This window comes from Phyllostomus hastatus, unplaced genomic scaffold (assembly GCF_019186645.2).
Source record: "Phyllostomus hastatus isolate PE091 unplaced genomic scaffold, TTU_PhHast_1.1 phas_scaffold_345, whole genome shotgun sequence".
Lineage (NCBI taxonomy): Eukaryota > Metazoa > Chordata > Mammalia > Chiroptera > Phyllostomidae > Phyllostomus > Phyllostomus hastatus.
In genome coordinates, this window is record NW_025334024.1 from 6,916,864 (window position 1) to 6,936,897 (window position 20,034).

The following is a 20,034-nucleotide window of genomic DNA, read 5'->3' on the forward strand; positions in this document are numbered from 1 at the left end:
CCAAGGGTGCACTGGGGGTGACTGTTTCCAAGTCGTCCTTCCCCAGTTCAACGTCTCAGGGAAAAAACAGCATGTGACCTCCAGACCGGAAAGGTCTTTCTCTCCAGCTTCCAGTAAGAGGGGAACCCGCCCTGCCCCTGCCCCTGCCCCTGCTGCCAGCATTTGGGATAAACAGTTGCCCGGAACGTCCGTGAGAAGAGCGGGTCTTGGAAACCGTTCCAGTAGGAAGCAGAAGCTCTCGGGGAGGAAGGTTCTCCTGGGTCTTGTCTCGCCCGCAGCCTTGTTTTAGGAGCAGCGGCCCCCGTCCACTTCTCACGGAGAAGTGGAAACCCCACCGTGAGGCCGATATCCCCGAAGACGACCTGCCACCACACAGCCTGTCCACGCCGGCCACCCCACCCACGGGCCACACCCCGTGGGTGCTTTCACAGAGCCGTTCATGCGCTTACGCAGTTCCCTCCTTGCAATGAAACACCAGCAGAAAGGGCATTAAGGGAGGAAAAAAGATAAACAGGTCCTTTCTGCACCCGGGGATTCTAATAATATGGCATTAGGGAGCTCACGCTGAAAATCACAAAGCATCCAGAAACACACCAATTGGACCCGGGCTGGAAGGCTGGCGCCTTCGTCTGGGGACTCGACCTGCTGGCAGACTGCTTGGCATCTCGGAGCTGGGAAGAGGGCATGTTTGCCTGAGTGTCTCTTAACCTTCCTTAAACTCAGATAGGTCAGCTCCCTGAGGTCTGAGTGAAGCACCGATTCAAATTCCAACAAAGCAGCTTTGTAAGCAGGTCCCTTAGGAGAGCAACAGAGAGAAGAGAGGGAGGAAAATTGAGAGAGGAGAGAGAGACAGGGAGAGTTAAGTCAAGATGCCCAGAGAGAAGGGCTGGGGTGGAGAGACGTGCATGGAGAAAGATACCAGAGAAAAAGAAAACGCAAGATTGTGAAATAGAGCAAGAGATAAAGAGAGGGGCAGAAGGGGAGGGGGAGAGGAAGGGAGAGAAGACAGGGAGCAGAAGTATCAGAAAGAGCAAAACCGACTCACATGGATATGGAGTACCTGAGAAAGGGGAGAGGGGAGAGAGAGACACCAGGTAGACTCGGGTAGGGACCCCGCAAACCCTGACATCGCCCCTGTGCAGGGAGCAGCTGTGCTACATGCAGCAGGAGGGGACCCTGTTCAGGGACGCGGGGATGCTGGAATGCTATAGACCTGCCTGCATTCTGAGGCTTTTTCCCCTGGGAGTGGGCGCGATGCATGGAGCACGGTCGAAATGAAAAGTTCTAAAGTCCAGCCTGTCCAGCAGAAGTTCGGGTGATGACAGCAATGTCCTTTATCTGCCCTGTCCCATACAGTAGCCACTGACTACATGTGGCTATTGAGGACTCGAAATGTGCCTAGTGGATCAAGGAACTGCATTCTTGATTTGATTTAATAAATTATATTTAAATGCAAACAATCCTGTGGGGCTAATGGCATCTGCCAGGACAGTGCCATTTGAGGCGCTGTTGTCCTCTGAGGACCAGAAGCACACAGGTGAAGCTCTTCAAGTCAGCCTTGCCCCTGAGCATCCCTGGCTGCTTCTCAAGCCTCCCTCCCACCACAGCAGGGAAGACTGCTGTGTCATGGCATGGCTTTGGGTCCTGTGTGTAAATGGAGATAACCCCGAAGCAAAGGATCCTGCTGACTGTCACAACAGTAGGTGAGGAGCACCCTGTCCTGCACCTGGGGGCACCACCCTGGGGCTCCAAGTGCCCCTGGCTACCCCATAACCACATGAACCCCCTCAGCCTGGAGTCTATGTTCAAGATGACTCAGAACACATTTACATAGTAAGAGGGCCGCACAACCCCATGAGTCATGGGAAGGAGGGCAGGAGGGTGACAATAAGAAGGAAGCAAGGCGGAAGCCAGTGGAAATGACAGCAAGAGACACAAGGCAGGTGCACCCACCTGGGATCCCCTGGATGATGGGTGGAGGCTGCGTCTGCTTCCCCTGCTCTAGATGAGCGTAGTTCTGGATCGCATAAACTGCCGACCGCCTCCTCCTCCTCCCTCTCTCCCTGCACTCCTGCTCCAGCCTCTGGCTCCAGGGCTGTGCGAGCTGCACTGTGCACTGGAGCAGAGGGGCGGTGAACTAGGGGGATGCTGGAGCAGCCGCAGGCCAGCCCGTCTGTCAGCACAGCGGGGAGGGCTCTGCGTGAGGCCACTGCCAGGTGCAGCCCCAGCCAGGCAAGGCGAGTCATCACAGCCGGCCCGCAGCCATGGCCTGGGTTAAAGGGACATGCCCAGTGACCCACACCCCTGCAAGCCTCACTGCCCCTCTGCCCCCAGGGCATGTATGACACTTCCTGGCAGGGCACTGCTGCTCCTTCCAGCTCCAGAAGCAGGGAGGCCCCCTGCTGCTCCCACTGGCAGCCATAGGGACTATGACCACTATGCCCAGGGAGCTGGGGGCTCGGGGCCTCCTTTCTCTAGCTGGACTTTATTTATTTGAAATATTTAATTTATTTATTTTTAGAGACAGGGAAGGGAGGGAGAAAGAGAGGGAGAGAACATCGATGTTTGAGAGATACACAGTTCAGTTGCCTCTCACACACCCCCAATGGGGGACCTGGCCCGAAACCTGGCCTATGCCCTGAACCGGGAACCGAACCGGCTACCTTTCGGTTGGCAGGCTGGCACTGAATCCACTAAGCTACACCCCCAAATGGACTATTTAAAGGGTTTCTTCTCTCCTGGCTCCCTCTGGCACTCACATATCCAGCTGCTTCTGCCATGCAACCAGACTAATCCCTCTATTGTCCTCCTGTCCCTTAGGAGCTTTCAATAGCTCCCTATTGCCCTCAGCTTCTTCATTCAGCTAACGAGACTTACATATCTGGCTGTGATTGAACTGCTCTAGATGCATCCACAGGGCCCTGAACGCCCCTCTGCCCTCCCCTGCAAGGCAGCAAACACCCCCGCCCCTAAATTCATGCTTCACTCCTGAGCTCCCTCGGCCCAGAGTGTGTGCCACCGTCCTGGCACACTCCTACTCACCCCTCAGTGCCCAGCTCTAATGTCTCCATTCCCAGAGCGCTTTTTCTGGCACCCCTAGGCTGAGCGAGTCACTCCCCACTCTGGGATTCCAGTCCTGCGGGACATGCCTCCATTTCAGCTGCTATCTCTGCAGTCACTTGTTTATGCCTCCGTCTCCCTAGAGGGCCCAGGAGTTCTTCAGAAAGGGGGCCAGGGGCTTATTCACCGTCCTCCCGCAGCACAGGGGACACGCTGTCTCAGTGCCCCGTGGTTCAAACGGGGTTTCCTCGGCGCCCATCTTCTCTCAGCTTTCCACAGAACCCCCCTCTTGCCTCCCTCATCTTCCACCGCTCCTCTTCCCATCCAAGTGGGCTGGAACTGACCATTTCTTTCATAGACTCAACAGAGAGGTAGGCATGGTTTTGGCATCTTCCAAGAAATAACAGCAAAGAAAGGGATTTTTCTAAAGGATGTTTAGCTGCTGACTTGTCTTATTGAGCTCAGCATTCCTCAGAGGCCCAACTGCGTGCCTTCTGGCTCCACTGTTGCTGTACAACCCAGGGGCCACTTATGAAACGGGTTCTAGGGCGCAGCTCTTTGGGCTCAGAGCAGGTCTCATGGGAGTGACAGAGTCAGAGAGAAAGTGCCTGTAAAAGAAAGGCCAAGGCAGACCGTTCTCCCAATAATGACAGCGTACACTCTCTCTAAATGAGGGGCGTCTGCCTTGGAAACTGGGGTGGCTCTCCCTGAAATGACACAGAACACATCGCATGTATGTACTGCAGCCGCCGTGTTATTTTTTCTGCCACAATTCCTTTTGTGGTGGACCAGACTCTCACAGTCCCATGAGGTCTTGGTAGGGCTACCTGAGTCCAGAGCTGCCTGTTGTCAAGGGTGGGCATATAATGCAGGCAGGGTATTCCCCAGGATGCAGGGCTATAGCAGAACCCATCAGAACCTTCCATCAGATTTTGTAGACAGATACTGGAAGGAAATGGGCTTTCACGTTTTTAAGGCTGACAAGCTTCAAGAATGTAACTTGAGGCTGCCAGAGTCCTTCTTTCCCATCACATGGAGAGACCACGCCTGACAAAGAAGCCAACACAATGAAGAAGAGCCAGGAGATAGCCAGAGAGAGACACTGAATGTTAATGATGGCAGTGAACTCCTGGATCCAGCTATGCCTGAAGTCCCTAGACTTCCCAGTTACTTTAATACAGCTTACAACATCAAATTCTCTTTTTGCCTTGCATACTTTGAAAATTGTTTGCATCATTTCCATCAAACAGCCCTGACAAATGCACACAAGATGCACTTTTCCAAGAGCTCTTACTTCCATCAGAGTCTCAAAAGATTTCAATCAACAAGAAGAAACCTCCTCACTCAAAGTAGAGCAAAAGGGGACACCTGCTACTTACTAGCTTCTTACAGCCATTTAAGGCCTAACAACTGTGCCTATGTGCTTCAGTTTCCTCATCTGAAAAATGGGCATCAGAAAGCCCATTTTTCAGGTTCATTAAGAGAAAAAACAGTACAATGTATAAAGCTCCTAGACTGTGGCAAGTATTCAGTAGGAGCTCAATCTGTGTGCATTCCCTCTTCCACTCACCAAATGAGCCCGATTTACACTTTCCTTGTACTTGGAGGAAAAAACACCCTAAGTTAAACAATCTTTCCTCTTGATAGTTGGCTATCTCCCTCCAAGAAAACAGAGGAAGGTGGGGCTGGGAGAAGAAACTGCTGGTTCATGTTTATTTCTCCTACCTGCAGTAAGACAGTTCCCCCAGGAATTGTGAGCTGTAAACAGTACTTCGGGGCATTCTCCCAGGACAGCAGCTGAACATCTTCAATAGCGCTGTAGGAGACTGAGTTTTCCATGTACCCAGTTGGCTGCAGCAAAAAAAAACACAAAGAAAAGATATGCATTGGTTATAAGATCAGGTATAACATCCATGCCTCAGGAGAAGGTTCTGGAAACACCCCCACTGTGGCAAGAGCAAACCTAGCTGGTACACACACCTGGCACCTGTAGGGACCAAAGGCACTTCATCTTTCCTAGCTGGTGCATACTCCAGCTGGAGGGGCGGAGCCACAGAGGAAGCTCGTCCACATGTTTGTTTGGGTATATAATTGTGACTAAACTGGAGGCGCCCTGAGGTAAGGCCTGTGCACTGTTCTCTGGGCACTGGCGAGGCCTAGTGCAGGTGGAGCCACGACCTCTCCTTCCCAGAAAGCAGGTTACAGCCCGCCATGGGTCTCCCTGCCTCACCTTTCCCCACAGATATGCCTTCTCCACTCAGCACCCTGGGCCACGAGCCAAGGTGGCAAATCAATCAACCCCCCTACTCTCCTGCTCAGCATCCTTCAATGGTCCCAGTGGTCTGACCATGAAGCAGAAGCTCCCACCCACCACTGACATGCCCCACAGTTCTGGTCTCACTTCCTTCTTGGACCCACCCTGCATCTTCTCTCCCTTTCCAAGCTCCCACACAGGCCTGCTGACGGCACTGCACCCTGCTCTGTCCCAGGAAGGCCAATGCCCCACCCTGTCATCTCTTCTTCTACTCTCCAGGGCTCAGCTTAGCAGCCTTCTCAAAGGGGGAGCCCACGACCCTCCAGACCCCAGAGCCCACCCAGTTGCAGCCTCGCTTGAGTCCTCTGCTGGCCACACCTGGGTTAATGACTTGTATTGCATCTTATCTGTTTGATGTTTGCCTCCTGGCCAGGCTGCGCCCCGCCAGGTCAGGCCTGTGTCTGTCTTGGTTCCTGTTCTTTCTCCCCAGGGCCAGACGCGTGGCAAGGGCACAATTTGTATTTATAGATAAACACACATAGAACGATAAAGACCATCATCAGTCAGCACCAACATGAGGGTAGGACAAGAGAAGTTCACAGCCACTCACTGCTGTCTGAGTGACTTCTGCTATCATGAACAGAAGGCACCAGGTACCAGGTGAATGAACTGGCCACCAGTACCCGCAGTGCCCTTGTTCTTCTGGCCCCAGGAAGCCAGACTCCAGCAGACTCAGAGGTGAGTACAGCACAGCTGAAAGTAACAGCTCACATCTCCTAAGCCCGACATGCACCAAGCACTGCCGGGCACATGCAAGTGCTGTCCCCTGTGATCCTCACAACAGGCCCATGCCGCAGGTGCAGCACCACCCCCTTTCCACAGATGAGGAAGCTGGGGCCAAGGGAGTCACGCCACGCAGCTGGGCAGGGGCATGGCCAGCACTGAACTCAGCGGCTGACTCAGAGTCAGCACCCTGACCGCTAAGCTGTACTGCAACAAAGAGGCACAATTTAAAATCTATGCAACAAGCTGACTTTACCAGGATGACTGAGGACTTCCACGAGGTTTTTACATTTCAATTTCTGCCTGCCAGAGCTGAGACACAGTGGCGGTGCCGATGGTGGAGAAGGCTGAAGGCTTAAGCTGCCTCAAATTTCCCTTGATCCAATCAGTCACCAGGCTCTGGAAGTTAGAGTAACTGATGGATCGATTTGTTCACCCATTCATTCCCTTGATATTCCTGAGCACCTTTGATGTTCCGGGCCCCATACCAGTGCTGGGGATACAGCAGTGAATGAGACAGGAGCCCAGTGAGGCAAAGAGACAATGAACGAACAAAATACCCAAGTAAATAAACTACTGAAGAACAGTGGCACTACACCAAGAACCAAAACAGGACGCGGTGACAAGTGGCTGAGCGCTGGAGCACTGTGGAAAGACAGAGGGAAAGCACCGTATTTTGCTGTGTATAATGCGCACTTTTTGCCCACATTTTTGGGGCGAAAATAAGCATACGCGTTATACATGGGTAGTACCCGAAAACCTGGTAACTGTTCTCGTGTTTTGTAGATGTTACATAAAATTTCCTGTATATAATATGCTAAAAAATAAATGCTAACACTCCTTTAGAATACAAGAAACAAATACCTAAATATAAATAAATAAATAATTGAATTAAAAAATTAAAACACAAACTTTTTTCCTGGAAGTTTGAGCCAAAAACGTGAGTGTGCATTCTACATGGCAAAACACGGCATGTCCCAGAGCCCACAGCCAGCGCAGAGGGCCCAGGGGCTGGCATAAGCTGGGAGTGCTCAGGGAGAACCGGAGGGCAAAGGGACGCAGGGCTGGAGTAAGAAATGCCTTGGAGAGATGGGTAGGCCACTCCAGGAGGGTGTGGCAAGTGAAGCTGGAGGTCCAGTTAGTGCTGCACACCGCCTCAGGGCTTTGGGTTGGGCCAGTTTCACGGCATCTCAGGGACTGCTGCAGGAAGAACAGACTCAGGAGTGGGTGGAAGCAGGGAGGGAACGGCCTGGAGGCTGCTGCACAGGCCCAGGTGAGCGACCAGGCTGCTCAGACCCCCGTGGGGAGACAGCCAAGTCCATCTTGCAGTTCTCACCAGCACACAGCCCACCCTGGGGCACCAATCTTGGGGCTGCATGTCTGCATGCCCCAAAGTAAACACTGGGGCTCCCCTTCACCCTCTACCCTATCCCGGCATCTCCTGCAACTTATGTTTTCAGTGTCTGCAATAAGTGACTCAGCATTCATAGCACACCTTGTCCTAAGAGTATCAGTAAAACCAGGGGCTTGGGGATTGGTTATATGCTCATTCCCAAGCCAACATTCAAATGTTTACTGTGTGGGCTGCTGATTGTCTGTCTCCCCTGCTCATGTCTCAGCATCAGGAGAGCAGGAATTTTTACCTGTTCTGCTCCAAGTGCCTAAACAGTGCCTGACACCGAGGAGATGATTATTTTCTTAATAAATGAAGTAATATTTTCCTAAATAAAAAATGTTCATCTGCATATTACTTATAATCTCTACACATAACACACTTGGGAAGATGCTTTTAGGTTATTATTTTTTTTAATTAAAAATAATTATATAAATTTTTAAAAAACAGCTTCAGGAAGCAATGACACCTGGGTGCCCAGATGCACCAAAAGCCTTCCCTTGTGGCTCACACCCACCTCTGTCCCTTTTGAAGGTCTGGTCAGCCTCCAAACCCCAGCCCACTGACCCCTCGATATGCACAGAGGCCAGAGCACATGAGCTAAGACGTGGCTGCTAGTGCATCTGGAGAATTGTGGACCACGCCAAACACTACAGACATAAGAACCCATTCTGAAAACCCCAACCCTATGGGACAGCGTAACCATACCGAGTTGGACCTGATTACCCAAACGAAGTGCACGGCTGGCCTTGTTTCTTCAGAACCCCACCTTGGACGCACAAGTAGAAGGCCTCAAGACTTCTGTGCCCCACCACGGCCACCTCGGAGACCCTGAGACACAATGAGACTCTGCCCAGGGCCCAAACCAGGCCCCTGGCAGCACAGTCCAGAAACCCGCTGCTGACATGTGTGATGGACATGAGCGAGGGCTTGCCAACCGCCTGTGTCCGCCTTTCTCATGACCCTGCTTTCACTGTCTCAATGTGGCCTTGATTAGAAGTTGCAACACAGGCAGGCTCTAGGGGAAAGGCTGGGTATAAATAAATACATACTGGTTTTTAATAGCGGATGAATTGCTTTCCCACTGTTTGGAGCAATGTTGGCTAAAAGCAAAATCTGCACGATCAACGAGACCTATGTTTGAGCCATTTACTGTGTGTCTTTACACAAGTTACTGTGCCTCTCTGAGCCTGATTCCTCTAACAGTAAATGAGAATTTGATAGATAGAACTATCAGGAGCCTTAAAGGAGATCCAATTTGTCAAGGGCTTAGCATAGCATCTGGAACATACAGAAGAGCTCAATAAAATCAACTATTATGAAAAAGACCAAACTTCATCTCTGGGGTTTTCCTGCTTCAAACACACAATGCTGGTTAACCATTAGAAAAACATCAGACAAAACCTAATTGAGGAACATTCCTCAAAACACCTGACCAATACTCATTGAAAACAAGGAAAGTCTGAGCAACTGTCCCAGCCAAGAGAAGTCAACAGAGACACCATGACTAAGTACACTGTGGGATCCCGGATGGGGTCTTGGGACAGAAGAAGGACATCAGGTAAAAACTAAGGAGATCGAATGAAGTGTGAAGGTTAATAATAGCACATCAATCTTGGTCCGTTAGTTGTGACAAATGTACCATGCTAATGTGAAATGTTAAGAATGGGAGAGACAGGGTGTGGGGTGTATGGGAGCTCTCAGTACCGTCTTCGTTACTTTTCTGTACATCTCAAACTGTTCCAGAATAAAATGTTCAGTGAGAAAAACTAACTGCTGCCACCACCGCTATGGTCATCACTATTAATCGTCATCATCGGCAGTGCCCGTGAGGTTTACAAGGGAAGTGGGACAGAACAGGATCCAAAGCCCCCAGGTGCTGCTCTTTGGTTGAGGGATGAGCTGCCTGTGACCGAGGACGCCCTTCATCGGAGGTACTTTCACACCCTTGGGAGGACTTCACAGGTAACTGATAATTCCCTGGTAATGTGAACACGGTGATCAGAGCTACAGTGGAGGAGATTCCTGCATGGGGTAAAGGCTGAGTTAGAAAAAAGAAAAATTAAATTCTCTGGGGGAAGCTAGGAAATCCAGCTCTGAGAGGTACTTTTAAGAGAATACTAAGCAGATTACAAGTTATTTCTACATGTAAAAGCAGTGCAAGATGTACTGTGCTCCCACTTAAATGACATCCTGGAATTAGCAGAACTACAGGGACAGGGGAGGCGATCGGTTACAGAGGGGAGTGGGGAATGTCTGGGGTGACGGGAATGTTCTCTGTCCTGCTTGTGGTGGGGGTTACTTGACTGCACACATTCACCAAAACTCACAGATCCGCACACTAAAACAGTGCATTCCACCGTGCGCAAATTACAACTCAGGCCGGACTAAGAAAGGCAATGCATGAATATTCAAGATAACTTGGGAGACGATGAATAGAAGGAAATCTTTCAGAGGAAATCCTACCAGAATCACTCATTAGCACTTTGATATGTTACCTTCCTGATGACTTTTTTAATATAATTTTTACTTTTTTGGGGTGGTTATGGTTCCCGCTTTTTCTCCTGATTTTTTAATACATGATCTTTTTTTCTACAGAGCCCAAATCATGCAGCGCACACGACTCTGTAACTCTCCCTTTCCCACATAATGTCACACTGCGCACACGTCACGTCCCGTGAACCATCGCGTCAGCAGCTATAACACATCCGGCCACTGCTCATCGCCACTCCCACCCCCTCCCCTGCGGACAGTGCAGCGGTTTAGTCTTCGCCTGCTCTAAACAACTCCACAATGAACATCCTTATGAAACATGTTTTTCTATTCTATTCTATATTTAGGATTATTTTTTTTTAGGCCAGATTCCCAGAAATGGAATTAAGGGGACAAAGGCTAAGAGCATGTTTTACATCCTTGCCAAATTGCTCTCATCAAAGAGATATTAAGGAGAAATGGGAGCCCTGGCTAAGACTTGGAGGCTTTATCCCGCACCCCCAGCTGGAGTGGGTCCTGCCAGAAGCCAGGCTCTGACTGGGTGAGTTCAGTGTGCCCACCTGGTCGCTGAGCGCCCGCAGGGTGGCTGCACTGCAAGGGTGTGGGGGTGGCAGAAGTCTGCAGGCCAGGGTCCTGGGTCCTGGGGACACTGCTTTCCCATAGCAGTCAGGGAGCAGGTCAGGGATGCCTTTGTCCTTTTGCTCCCAGGGACTGGTGAGAGCTAGTTTGGGGGCCTTCGTATTTGCCAGACCAGGAGAAGAATACTACTCCCGCCCCTTGCTCTTGTTTCTGAGATGAGCTTCTTCCCTGGTACCCCCTCAACCCCTGGATCTGGGCTACGGAAAGCAGGACCTAGAGGGACCTCAGAAACCCCTATGGCCTCACAAAGCCTTCAGAGCAGCTGACTTTCCAGACTGGAAACCTTCTTGGACTTTCCACATGTCAGATGGGACACGGAATGAGATGAGCAAATGCCCCTGACACAGCCCCCCACTGAGCCCTCACGCCCCCTTCTCTGGTCTTTGCTTCCCCTGTCTTTCTGGGAAGCCAGCTCCCTCCTGCCCAAACCTGCCTGCCGGTTTCCATGGAGATTTCTCTAAAAGTGAATATGAATCATGACGTCAGAGGCCCCCAAGACAAGGCTTCGGGCTGACTCAAGGCACATGTGAACAGGACACTGGCTCGGCTCCTAGGGAGGAGGCTCTGGATCCCAAAGGAAGAGCTGGTCTGGAAACACCCTCAAAGGGCTTGCTCTGGGTCAGGAGAAGTGGGAGGCTGGGAAACTGTGGTCAGCTGGGGATCCCGCTGAGAACAGCTGGCTGTGTGTCATGCGGGGGTGGGGTGGGGTTGCCACCCTGGCAGCCTGCAGGGGGCGCCTCGCTGTGGACGCACCTCCTCTCTTCACAAGCGGACTCATCACCCAGGGGACCCACTCTGCACAGTCTGTTCCAAAGGGCCCTGCTCCACATGCACGAAGCAGGAGGTGCTCCTGACCTGCCCCCCCCACAAACCCTGGCCTCCAAGAAGAGGTGTCAGTCAGGTCGGAGGGCAGGGGACCCCTGCCTGCCCCACCTTGGACAGTCAACAACAGCAATGGCAATAAAAGTAATGATGGTGCCGTGACGTCGGTGCTGGTACAAGGGTGTGGCACATATTGAGGGTGGTGGCTCAGCCCTCACCTCCCCCTGCTTTTTGTAAAACAAAAATGAGATAAAATTCACATGACATAAAATTAGCCATTAACCATTAAAAAACCTACAATTCGGTGGCATTTAGTGCATCCACAATGCTGTGTAATCTTTGCCTCAGTTTTGTTCTAAGACTCTTTCATGACCCCAAAAGGAAACCCACAGCCACTGAGGGCCCACTCCCTGTAACCCCCCCACCCATCCCTGGCGACCACTGGTCTGCTCTCTGTCTATGGGCCTGCCTGTTCCGGAGATCTCATGTCTATGAAATCTACATTATGTGGTCCTTTCTAGCTGCCTCCTTGTACTTAATGTTTTCGAGGTCCACCCATGTTGTGGCATGTGTCAGAACTTTGTTCCTTTTCATGGCTGAATAATGTTCCACGGAGGGCACATTATACCATCTTTGGTTTACCCACCCATCAGCTGATGGGCGTTTGGGTTGTTTCTACCTTTTGGCAATTGTGAACAGACTGGCAAATACTTTTTTCAGCGACAAGCAAAGACACAGGCTCTACGAACAGAACCCTCATCAAGCCCCTCCCATGTAAAAAGTCACAGGTGGCCCTGCTTAACATTTACCAAGTCATTACCATGTGGCTAGCACGACGCTGAGGACTTTATATGTATTATCTCATTTACCCATACTACAACACCAGGGTGGGGGGCGTTGTATTTACCCCTATTTATCCAGGCTACAGAAGGAGAAATTGCACCACAGAGAGGTAAGGACATGTCACAGGCCCCTGCTTTTAAGAGACAGATCCAGGATTCAGTCCGACAATCCCCGAGACTGCAATAGATCTCCTCCCCCATGTTCTGCCAAATTCCAATGTACGTAATTGTGTGCCCCCCTGAAGCCCATACCCCCTGGAGATAGGTATTGCCATCAACCCCCGATGGACCAGAAATGGAGGCTCTGAGCAGGTATGCACCTTGATTGACCGCACACAGCTATGCAGGGCAGACTGGGAGGAGAGGCGAGACCCTTGGACTCCACGTCCCGGCTGTGTCTCTAACAGCCTAATGAGCCTGAAAGTCGGGGTCTGCCCAGGTATGACACCACCACACCATCCTCAGCAGAACTGGCGACCCTGTGGTTACCCCTGGATGGGGAGAGTCCTGAAGAAGTGCAGAGGAAACTTCCGGAGGCCTGGTATTGTTCTACGTCTCGATTCCAGTTGGTAGTGACTTCGTTGAAATGCATCATGCAAGACACGGCGTGTGTGTGTTACGCTTCAATAAAAAGATGTTTAAAAGCATCAGAAGTACTAGAGTCAAATCCAGCTCTATCACTCGCTGGCAGTGTGGCCTTGGGCAAGTAACTCAGCCTCTGAGTCCATTTTCTTGCTTGTAAAAGTGATATCATACTCACGCCCACTAGGATGGTCACTACTTTAAAAAAAGACATTACCAAGTGGTGGAGAAGATGTGAAGAAACTGGAATCCTCAGACACTGCTGGCAGGAATGTGAAATGCAGCTGCTTGGGAAAACAGTCTGGCAGTTCTTTAAGAAGTTAAACAGTTTCCATATGACCCATGTGGGGAATTTTATGGTATGTGAATTACATGCAGTAAAAGAAGGTAACAGTATACCTATCTTAAGGGTGTTTGTGGAGAGCACTTAAATGTGCAAGGCTCAGCACCTCGTAAGAACCTGATAATAAGTAACTACTTTCATGCTGCCACCCTAAGAGAGCGGGTGGCCTGAGAGAAGGCCAGGATGGGGCTGCACTAGGGCAGGGACGTGATAAAAGAGTTCAAATCCCAGCACGGAGCCAGGTGCTAAGTAGAAGCTCATTATATACCCAGGCGATTATTTTGAAAAAGCCTCAACAAGAAGGAAGAAGGGGCTTTACACTAACATGCTCGCCAAGTTCCTCCATCACGCACTGATCACTCCAAAAAGTTAGGACAGATACCTGCTCCAGCTCGGAATCAGCCTGGCAGGCAGGAGGTGACCACCCAGCTCTGGATGACCGATGACAAGCAGGACCCCACCAGTTATAGATGGGGTAAGGTCAGGCCCTCAGATGGCACTCCAGGAGTTCGAGGCCATGCAGCACTGCCTGTCTCAGGCTCACCCACCTCCTCTCGTCCCATCTCAACCAAGTTCTGCCACAGCCCAGTCCTCTGTGGGGGCCCAGGATGGGCTAGCTGAGGGGGCTGTGAAGAGCCACCAGCCCGTTCCTGGCTGCCCAGATCTTGGCATGGCAGTGCCCAGAGGCTGGGCCATGGATAGTGTCTGGAGCAGAGCAAAGCTGTTCGTGGACCGCACTCGTGGAGACGGTCAGGAGGCACGTTCTGCCTCATTAATCATGAGTGCAGCCATGGCAGCTGCCCCCTTTTATGGCCAAATGGCTCAAGAGGTTTAATAATAGAGCTAAGGGCTGATATTTCCACACTCAGACCCTTCCATCCCTGGTCACCATCACTGGCATGGGAAGGCAGATGAAACTCTATGTTCCCAGGTGACGCTTGGCATCTGTGCCACTGGACACCTGCATCATCAGAGCAGCTGATTGAGGCCCTTAAGGGCCATGACACAAGGTCAGCACACATCCAACCGCTGGGCCAGCCAACGTTTCTGAGGGCCCCAGGAGCCCACACAAACCAAGCACATCCCAGCTTGGTTTACCACATCGGGCACAAGCTCGCTGTTTCCTCACAAGGATCCAGGAGGACCCCGATCGAGTAAAGGAAGAAGGGGAGGCTTGGGGCAGTTGAACAGGTCACAGCTGGTCAGCAGGAAGACCATGCGGTTAACTCAGAAGCCAGGTCCACACCCACTGTACCATGCCCCCTGCCTGTTCTGTGAGACACCGGCCTGGGGGCCCCCAAATGACCAGGGCCTCAGCTGCCAGTTTGGGCCTTGGGGGGAAGGAGGAGGAGGCTGGGGACAGAAATTTAAAAAGGTAAGGACAGCAAGAAGTGATCAGCACCGTCACTGAAAGGTGAAGGTACAAAGGGCAAGGAAGGGCAGGGGAGGAACACTCTGGGACACTGAGGCAGGCTTCCCAGAGCGACCTTTGAGCTGGGTCAGCCGAGGGTAGGGGAGAGCCAGGCACTCCGAGGGGAGGGGAGGGGGGGGGAGGGCCTGGGGAGCCCGTGGTGTCTAGGACCCCAGTCTGAGGATAGGCCCCGGAAGATGTGCTGTGCGAGGGCTCCCCAGACAGGCCTCAGACAGGACCCAGACTGGGGCACAGCCCTCGAATACCCAGCCTCCTCAAATCTCTCTCTCTCCCTTCCTATTTTCTCCTAAGTTGAGGTATGCTATACAAACAATACAGTGTGTGAAGTGCAGAAGCCTTAAGTGTTTGGCTGGATTCATTTTTGCACATGCACAGCCCTGCGTGACTGCTCCCTGGGCGGAGAATGGACTGTCCCCACACCGCAGAAGTCTCCCCCGTGCCCTTCCCAGTCCCTGCTGCCGGAGGTCTCTGCTGCCCACGCATCCGTCGCCACAGATCGAGCCCTGACCGTCCTACAGGCAGAAGCGCACAGCAGACACCTTTTGTGTCCGGCTCTTTCATTCAGCACAGTGTCCACGAGGTGCATGGATATGTCTGCACCTCATTCTTCTTTTAATTTGAGAGAAGTGTTCCTTCCTATCTGCCACCGTTGTTCATGGACCTTTGGCTGTTTCCAGTTTGGGGCCACTGTGTATAAAGCTGCCGTGAACATTTTTGTACTTATTTTGGGGGAGGGAGGACTAAAGCACTCTTTTGGGTAAACACCCAGGCGTGGGATCTGCCTGGGCCACAGGATGAAATGCTTATATTTAAGCCCAAGTAACAAACGTTTGCAGAGAATTCCAGGGAAGTTTTATATAAAAATGAGCTCCTTTGTAGGACCTGCCATTTCTCAGGTATCTGTGCCTTTGGGAGAGCAAGGATTCCTGAGTTTGGGGGAAGGAATCTGGCCAGCGATGGCACTCAATTTTCTCAACAGGTGGGGTGCATCTTTCACACTGGGGGACTTCTGAGACCTGAAGGAGAGAGAGACAGCACCCTCCTCAAAACGGGACTCTGAGCTGCAGAGGGGGTGCTAGCAAAATAGAAACATTTTTCATGGCGAATGTGGCAGAAAGGGACATCTCTGCTCCCCTTTACATTCAGTCTCCTTGCCACACTCAGCACAGACGCTTCTGCAAAAGGAAACGGCATGTCTGCTCAAGGTTAGAGCTCTGAGTCAAAGGCTGGGAACAGCAACTATACTTTTGTTCATTAGCATTGATTTATCTCCAAGATCACACGCCAAATGTCATGCAGGCCTGTGTCTATTTGGTGTTCCAGATGTGAGGACACCAGCAGGGATCAAATGGTGAATTTTCAGGTCTTCAAAAACATATGCTTGTTGATGGTGTAATTCAGCTGGGGGGAAACTGGGGCCTCTGACAGCCTGCACATAGGGAAACCTGCCTCTGGGTTCTCACAGGTCGGGGCACATGTCAACCTTGGTGCCTCCCCAGGCACTGACATCCGCTGTTGTGTGCCAAGAGCTCCTGAAAACAAGGGCCACACACGTCAGTCTGCCACCGTAGTTCGTGTCCAGAGTGACTGTGTTGATCAGGGACCACGTATATGATTCCAATGTGGGTCAGCTGCTTGCAGATGTCTTCCCACTGACTCCCTAGAATAACCCCGAAGATGGGTGTTAGTAATTATGGTCCCATTTTACATCTGAGAAAACCAAGGCCCAGAGAGGAGAAATAATTTGCCCTAAACCATGGCACCATCTCTGAGTGAAAGCAAATGACCCAGAAGCTAGGAGAGGAGGATGATCTCTCCCAGAGCCACCCACACCGTCTGGGGACAGAAGGCTGCTGGAGACAACCAGAGATGAACCGCCAAAATGCGGGCAGGGCAGCCCCCATCTTGCTTTTGTTCCCAGAACAATGGGAGCGAGCCAACCTGACTGCAGTCTCATTCAGAGAACCTCTCTCAGTGTAAAGAAAGCTGGGGCCAGTGCCTCGCATCAACCCAGCCTTCTAGAAAATACCAGAAGAGCGGGAAGGAGGACAAGAATGAGAACGACGTCTCGTCCCACATGCATAAGCAAACAGGCTCACAGAGGCGTGCTGCCTCCCCAAGGTCACCCAGCTGCCAGTGGCAAACACAAGATGGGACCCCCGGAACTCTCAGAGATAGGGCTGCCTGTCCGGGGCCCAGTGGTGGTCCTTCCTGGGGCCGGGAGCTGGACCTCAGGTGGCTGAGTGTCGCTGGTGGTAGGTAAATGGGAGTTTTGGACTCACCAGGCCCTGTGCTCCAAGGACGCTCTCTGCAATGGGTTCCTCAGTGCCCATCCAGCCTTCACCAACCAAGTCTCCCCCCAACCCCAGGCAGGATTCAGCGCCTCTATGAGCTCACGGAAGATGCAGGCAAATGCCCACCTATCGTCACACATGTTATCACACATGTGAATTGCCTTTATCCTTATATTTTTCATTGAACAGCCTGGAGTTTACTCCACTCTCCATGACAGACTGAGGGAGGGAAGGTGGGAGGGAGTAGGGCTACGTTTACGAAGCCTGAGTCGGCATCAGTTCATCTTCATTAGAACACGCTGTGGTGTGCCGCACGGTTCTTTCCATTTTACAGACGGGTCAGTGAGGCACCGAGAAGCAAAGGCACTTAGAAAGAGGCAGTGGAGCCCAGACTGGAATCCTGACTGTCCGACGCCCATAGGCACCGCTAAGCCTTGTAATGATGGTAACAACAGGGCTGGCAGCAACGAAACCACTAGGCAGTGGGCCGTGTGGCCGCAGAAAGGGAGGAGGAGGGGAAGAAAGCAGGAAGGGGGAGGAAGAGGCCCTGGGGGATGCAAAGTGAAGGCGTCACCACGCTTCCCTGTTCTGGACACCAGCCTCTGGCACTGCACAGCCCGGCCCAGGGCCCACTCGGGAATCAGCCGAAGCCATCCCGAGTCTGTGTCTGTCAGCACAACAAGCAAGTGGACGGAGGACGAAAACTCTAATTAAAAATAAAATCAGTATGTAGTAAGCATGAGTGACTGGCTGCTGGCCTGAACACGCTGCGAGACCAAAATGGCCCCAGATGACGCTGCGCCCCGGGAGGGAGCACGAACCGTGCAGGGACAGGCCCGGCCGGACCAGACGCAGCCCCGCACTGCTGAGCCCTCGTCTCCATTGCTTCATTATTTCCAGGAGGTGCCACCCTGTGCTAATTACAGCGAGTGCACTCATCCATATATGGTCAGAGCTTCAAGGCTGGCCTCTCATCTGCCACATGGGAGGGGATGTTGGCATTTCAAGGCTCCTGGGGGCCACGGGGAGGTCACGGAGGGCAGCTCTTTCTGCCCTGAACATATTTTTGGCTACTGCCATCTCCTCTCCACTGTGAGACACAGAACTGGAGGCTGTGATCCAGCACAGGGACAAGAATGTGGGAAGGTGAACCTTCTTGCACAGATATTGGTGTTCCTGCAGCCACATGCCACTCCCACCAGTAACTGAATTCAACTCATCAAGCATGTCCTGAGTGCCTACTACGCACTAACAGTCTAGAATAAGATAACTAATATTTGAGGCAGATGTCCAGAAAATGCAATACAATTTCATTCATCTGAAATCAAGTGAAAACCATGTAATCACTAAACCCATCAGAATGGCTGAACACACACACCCACATACACACCTCCAATACCTTACACACATTAGCACAGCCACTATCAAAACAAAAACAAAAATCACAAAATAACAACTATTGGTAAAGACAGGAAGAATCTGGAACCACTGTGCACTGCTAGTAGGACTATAAAATCTTGCAACTGCTACAGAAAACAGCTACATGAAAAAATTAAACACAGGATTACCATATGACCCAGCAATTCCACTTCAGGATATATATCCCCCAAAACTGAGAGTAGTGACTCGTGCAGATATTTGTACCCCTGTTTTCATCGCAGCATTATTCACAACAGCCAAAATGTGGGAACACCCCAAGTGTCCATTGATGAGTAAGTGAATAGACAAAATGTGGCACATATAGACAGTGGAATGTTACTCAGCCACAAGAAAGACAATTCCAATACCTGCTATAATATGGGGGAACCTTGAGGACATTATGCTAAGAGAAATAAAGAAGGCAGATACTGCGTGATTCCGTGTATATGAGGTGCTTACAGTAGTCAGATCCATAAAGACAGAACGTAGAACGGTGGGTGCCAGGGTTTGGAAGGAGTGTGGGGGATAGGGACTCACTGTTCAATGGGGACAGGGTTTCATTTTACGGGACGAAAAGACTTCTAGAGATGGATGTACAGCAACGTGAATGTGACGACAACGTGATTGTGCTTAATGCCATTGAACTGTACAGTAAAAATTGTTAAAATGGTAAATTCTATGCTGTGTGTATTTTATCACAATAAAAAAAAACTGGGAAACAATGACAGTGTCCAGTGATGGGCAGGATGTGGAGCAAGCAGGGTGCTCCTGCTTTGCTAGTGGGAGTGCGAACTGGTGCAGCACTTCGGGAAGCCACCCAGACAGCACCCCCAGAGCCGACTCCGCCCCTGCCCCCTGCAGCCCAGGCTCTCCACTGCCAGAGGTCCCCAACAGGAGTGTGTGCATTTGGTCCCATGCCCCAAGATTCACAGCAGCACCCCACAAGGGCCCGCTGGTAGTAAAATGCATAAATAAAGTATGGCATATTCACCCAATGGGAAACTATATAGCAGCAAAAGTGAACAAACTATAGTTCTATACAGCAACGTGATTAGTTTCGCCGACCAAAGAGCACATACTGCGGGTCCGTCTAGATAAGGTACAGATACTGGCACAGGTTAGGGGCTGGTTACTCTGTGGAGTGGTGGCTGGACAAGGACCCAGGGAGGGTCTTGGGGTGGTCTTGATCGGGGTCCAGGTTTACAAGGACATGTCCAATTTGTGCAAATTCACCAAAACATACACTTAGCATTTGTGTGCTTTTCTGTAGGTGTTTTATTCAATTCAACAAAGTTTCCTTTGAAAAGACGATGTTCCTCTGGGAAAGGAAGGAGGGGAGGAGGCAGAAGAGAGTAAAGGGAGGAAAATGATGATGGAAGGAGCCTTGGCTTGGGGTTGTGAACACACACTAAAATTAAATATGATGTACTGCAGAACTATATACCTGAAACGCATATAATTTTATTAATAAACACCACCCCAATAAATCAATAAAAAGAAAGAAAGTTTTTGCCAACACTTATCTGTATGCTATCTCAGCTAAAATAAAAAGGCACTCATTAAAATTTTCAGGTAAAGGAAAAAAAAAAAGACATTTCTCTGAATCAACAGCTGCTGATCTACGAACACAGGCCACAGTGGGTGCCGGCAGAATGACATGGTGATTTATTTAGCACCG

At 51.1% G+C, this 20,034-nt stretch overlaps 1 protein-coding gene across 1 annotated transcript in view; it reads right to left on the minus strand.

Moving 5' to 3' along the window:
* Window positions 1-20,034, minus strand: part of LOC123806167 (c-Maf inducing protein) — a 227,111-nt gene that overhangs the window by 79,753 nt on the left and 127,324 nt on the right. Inside the window, exon 2 of the mRNA XM_045819202.1 lies at window positions 4,786-4,911. Coding sequence (XP_045675158.1) covers window positions 4,786-4,911 — 126 coding nt within the window. The remainder of the gene's footprint in view (window positions 1-4,785; window positions 4,912-20,034) is intronic.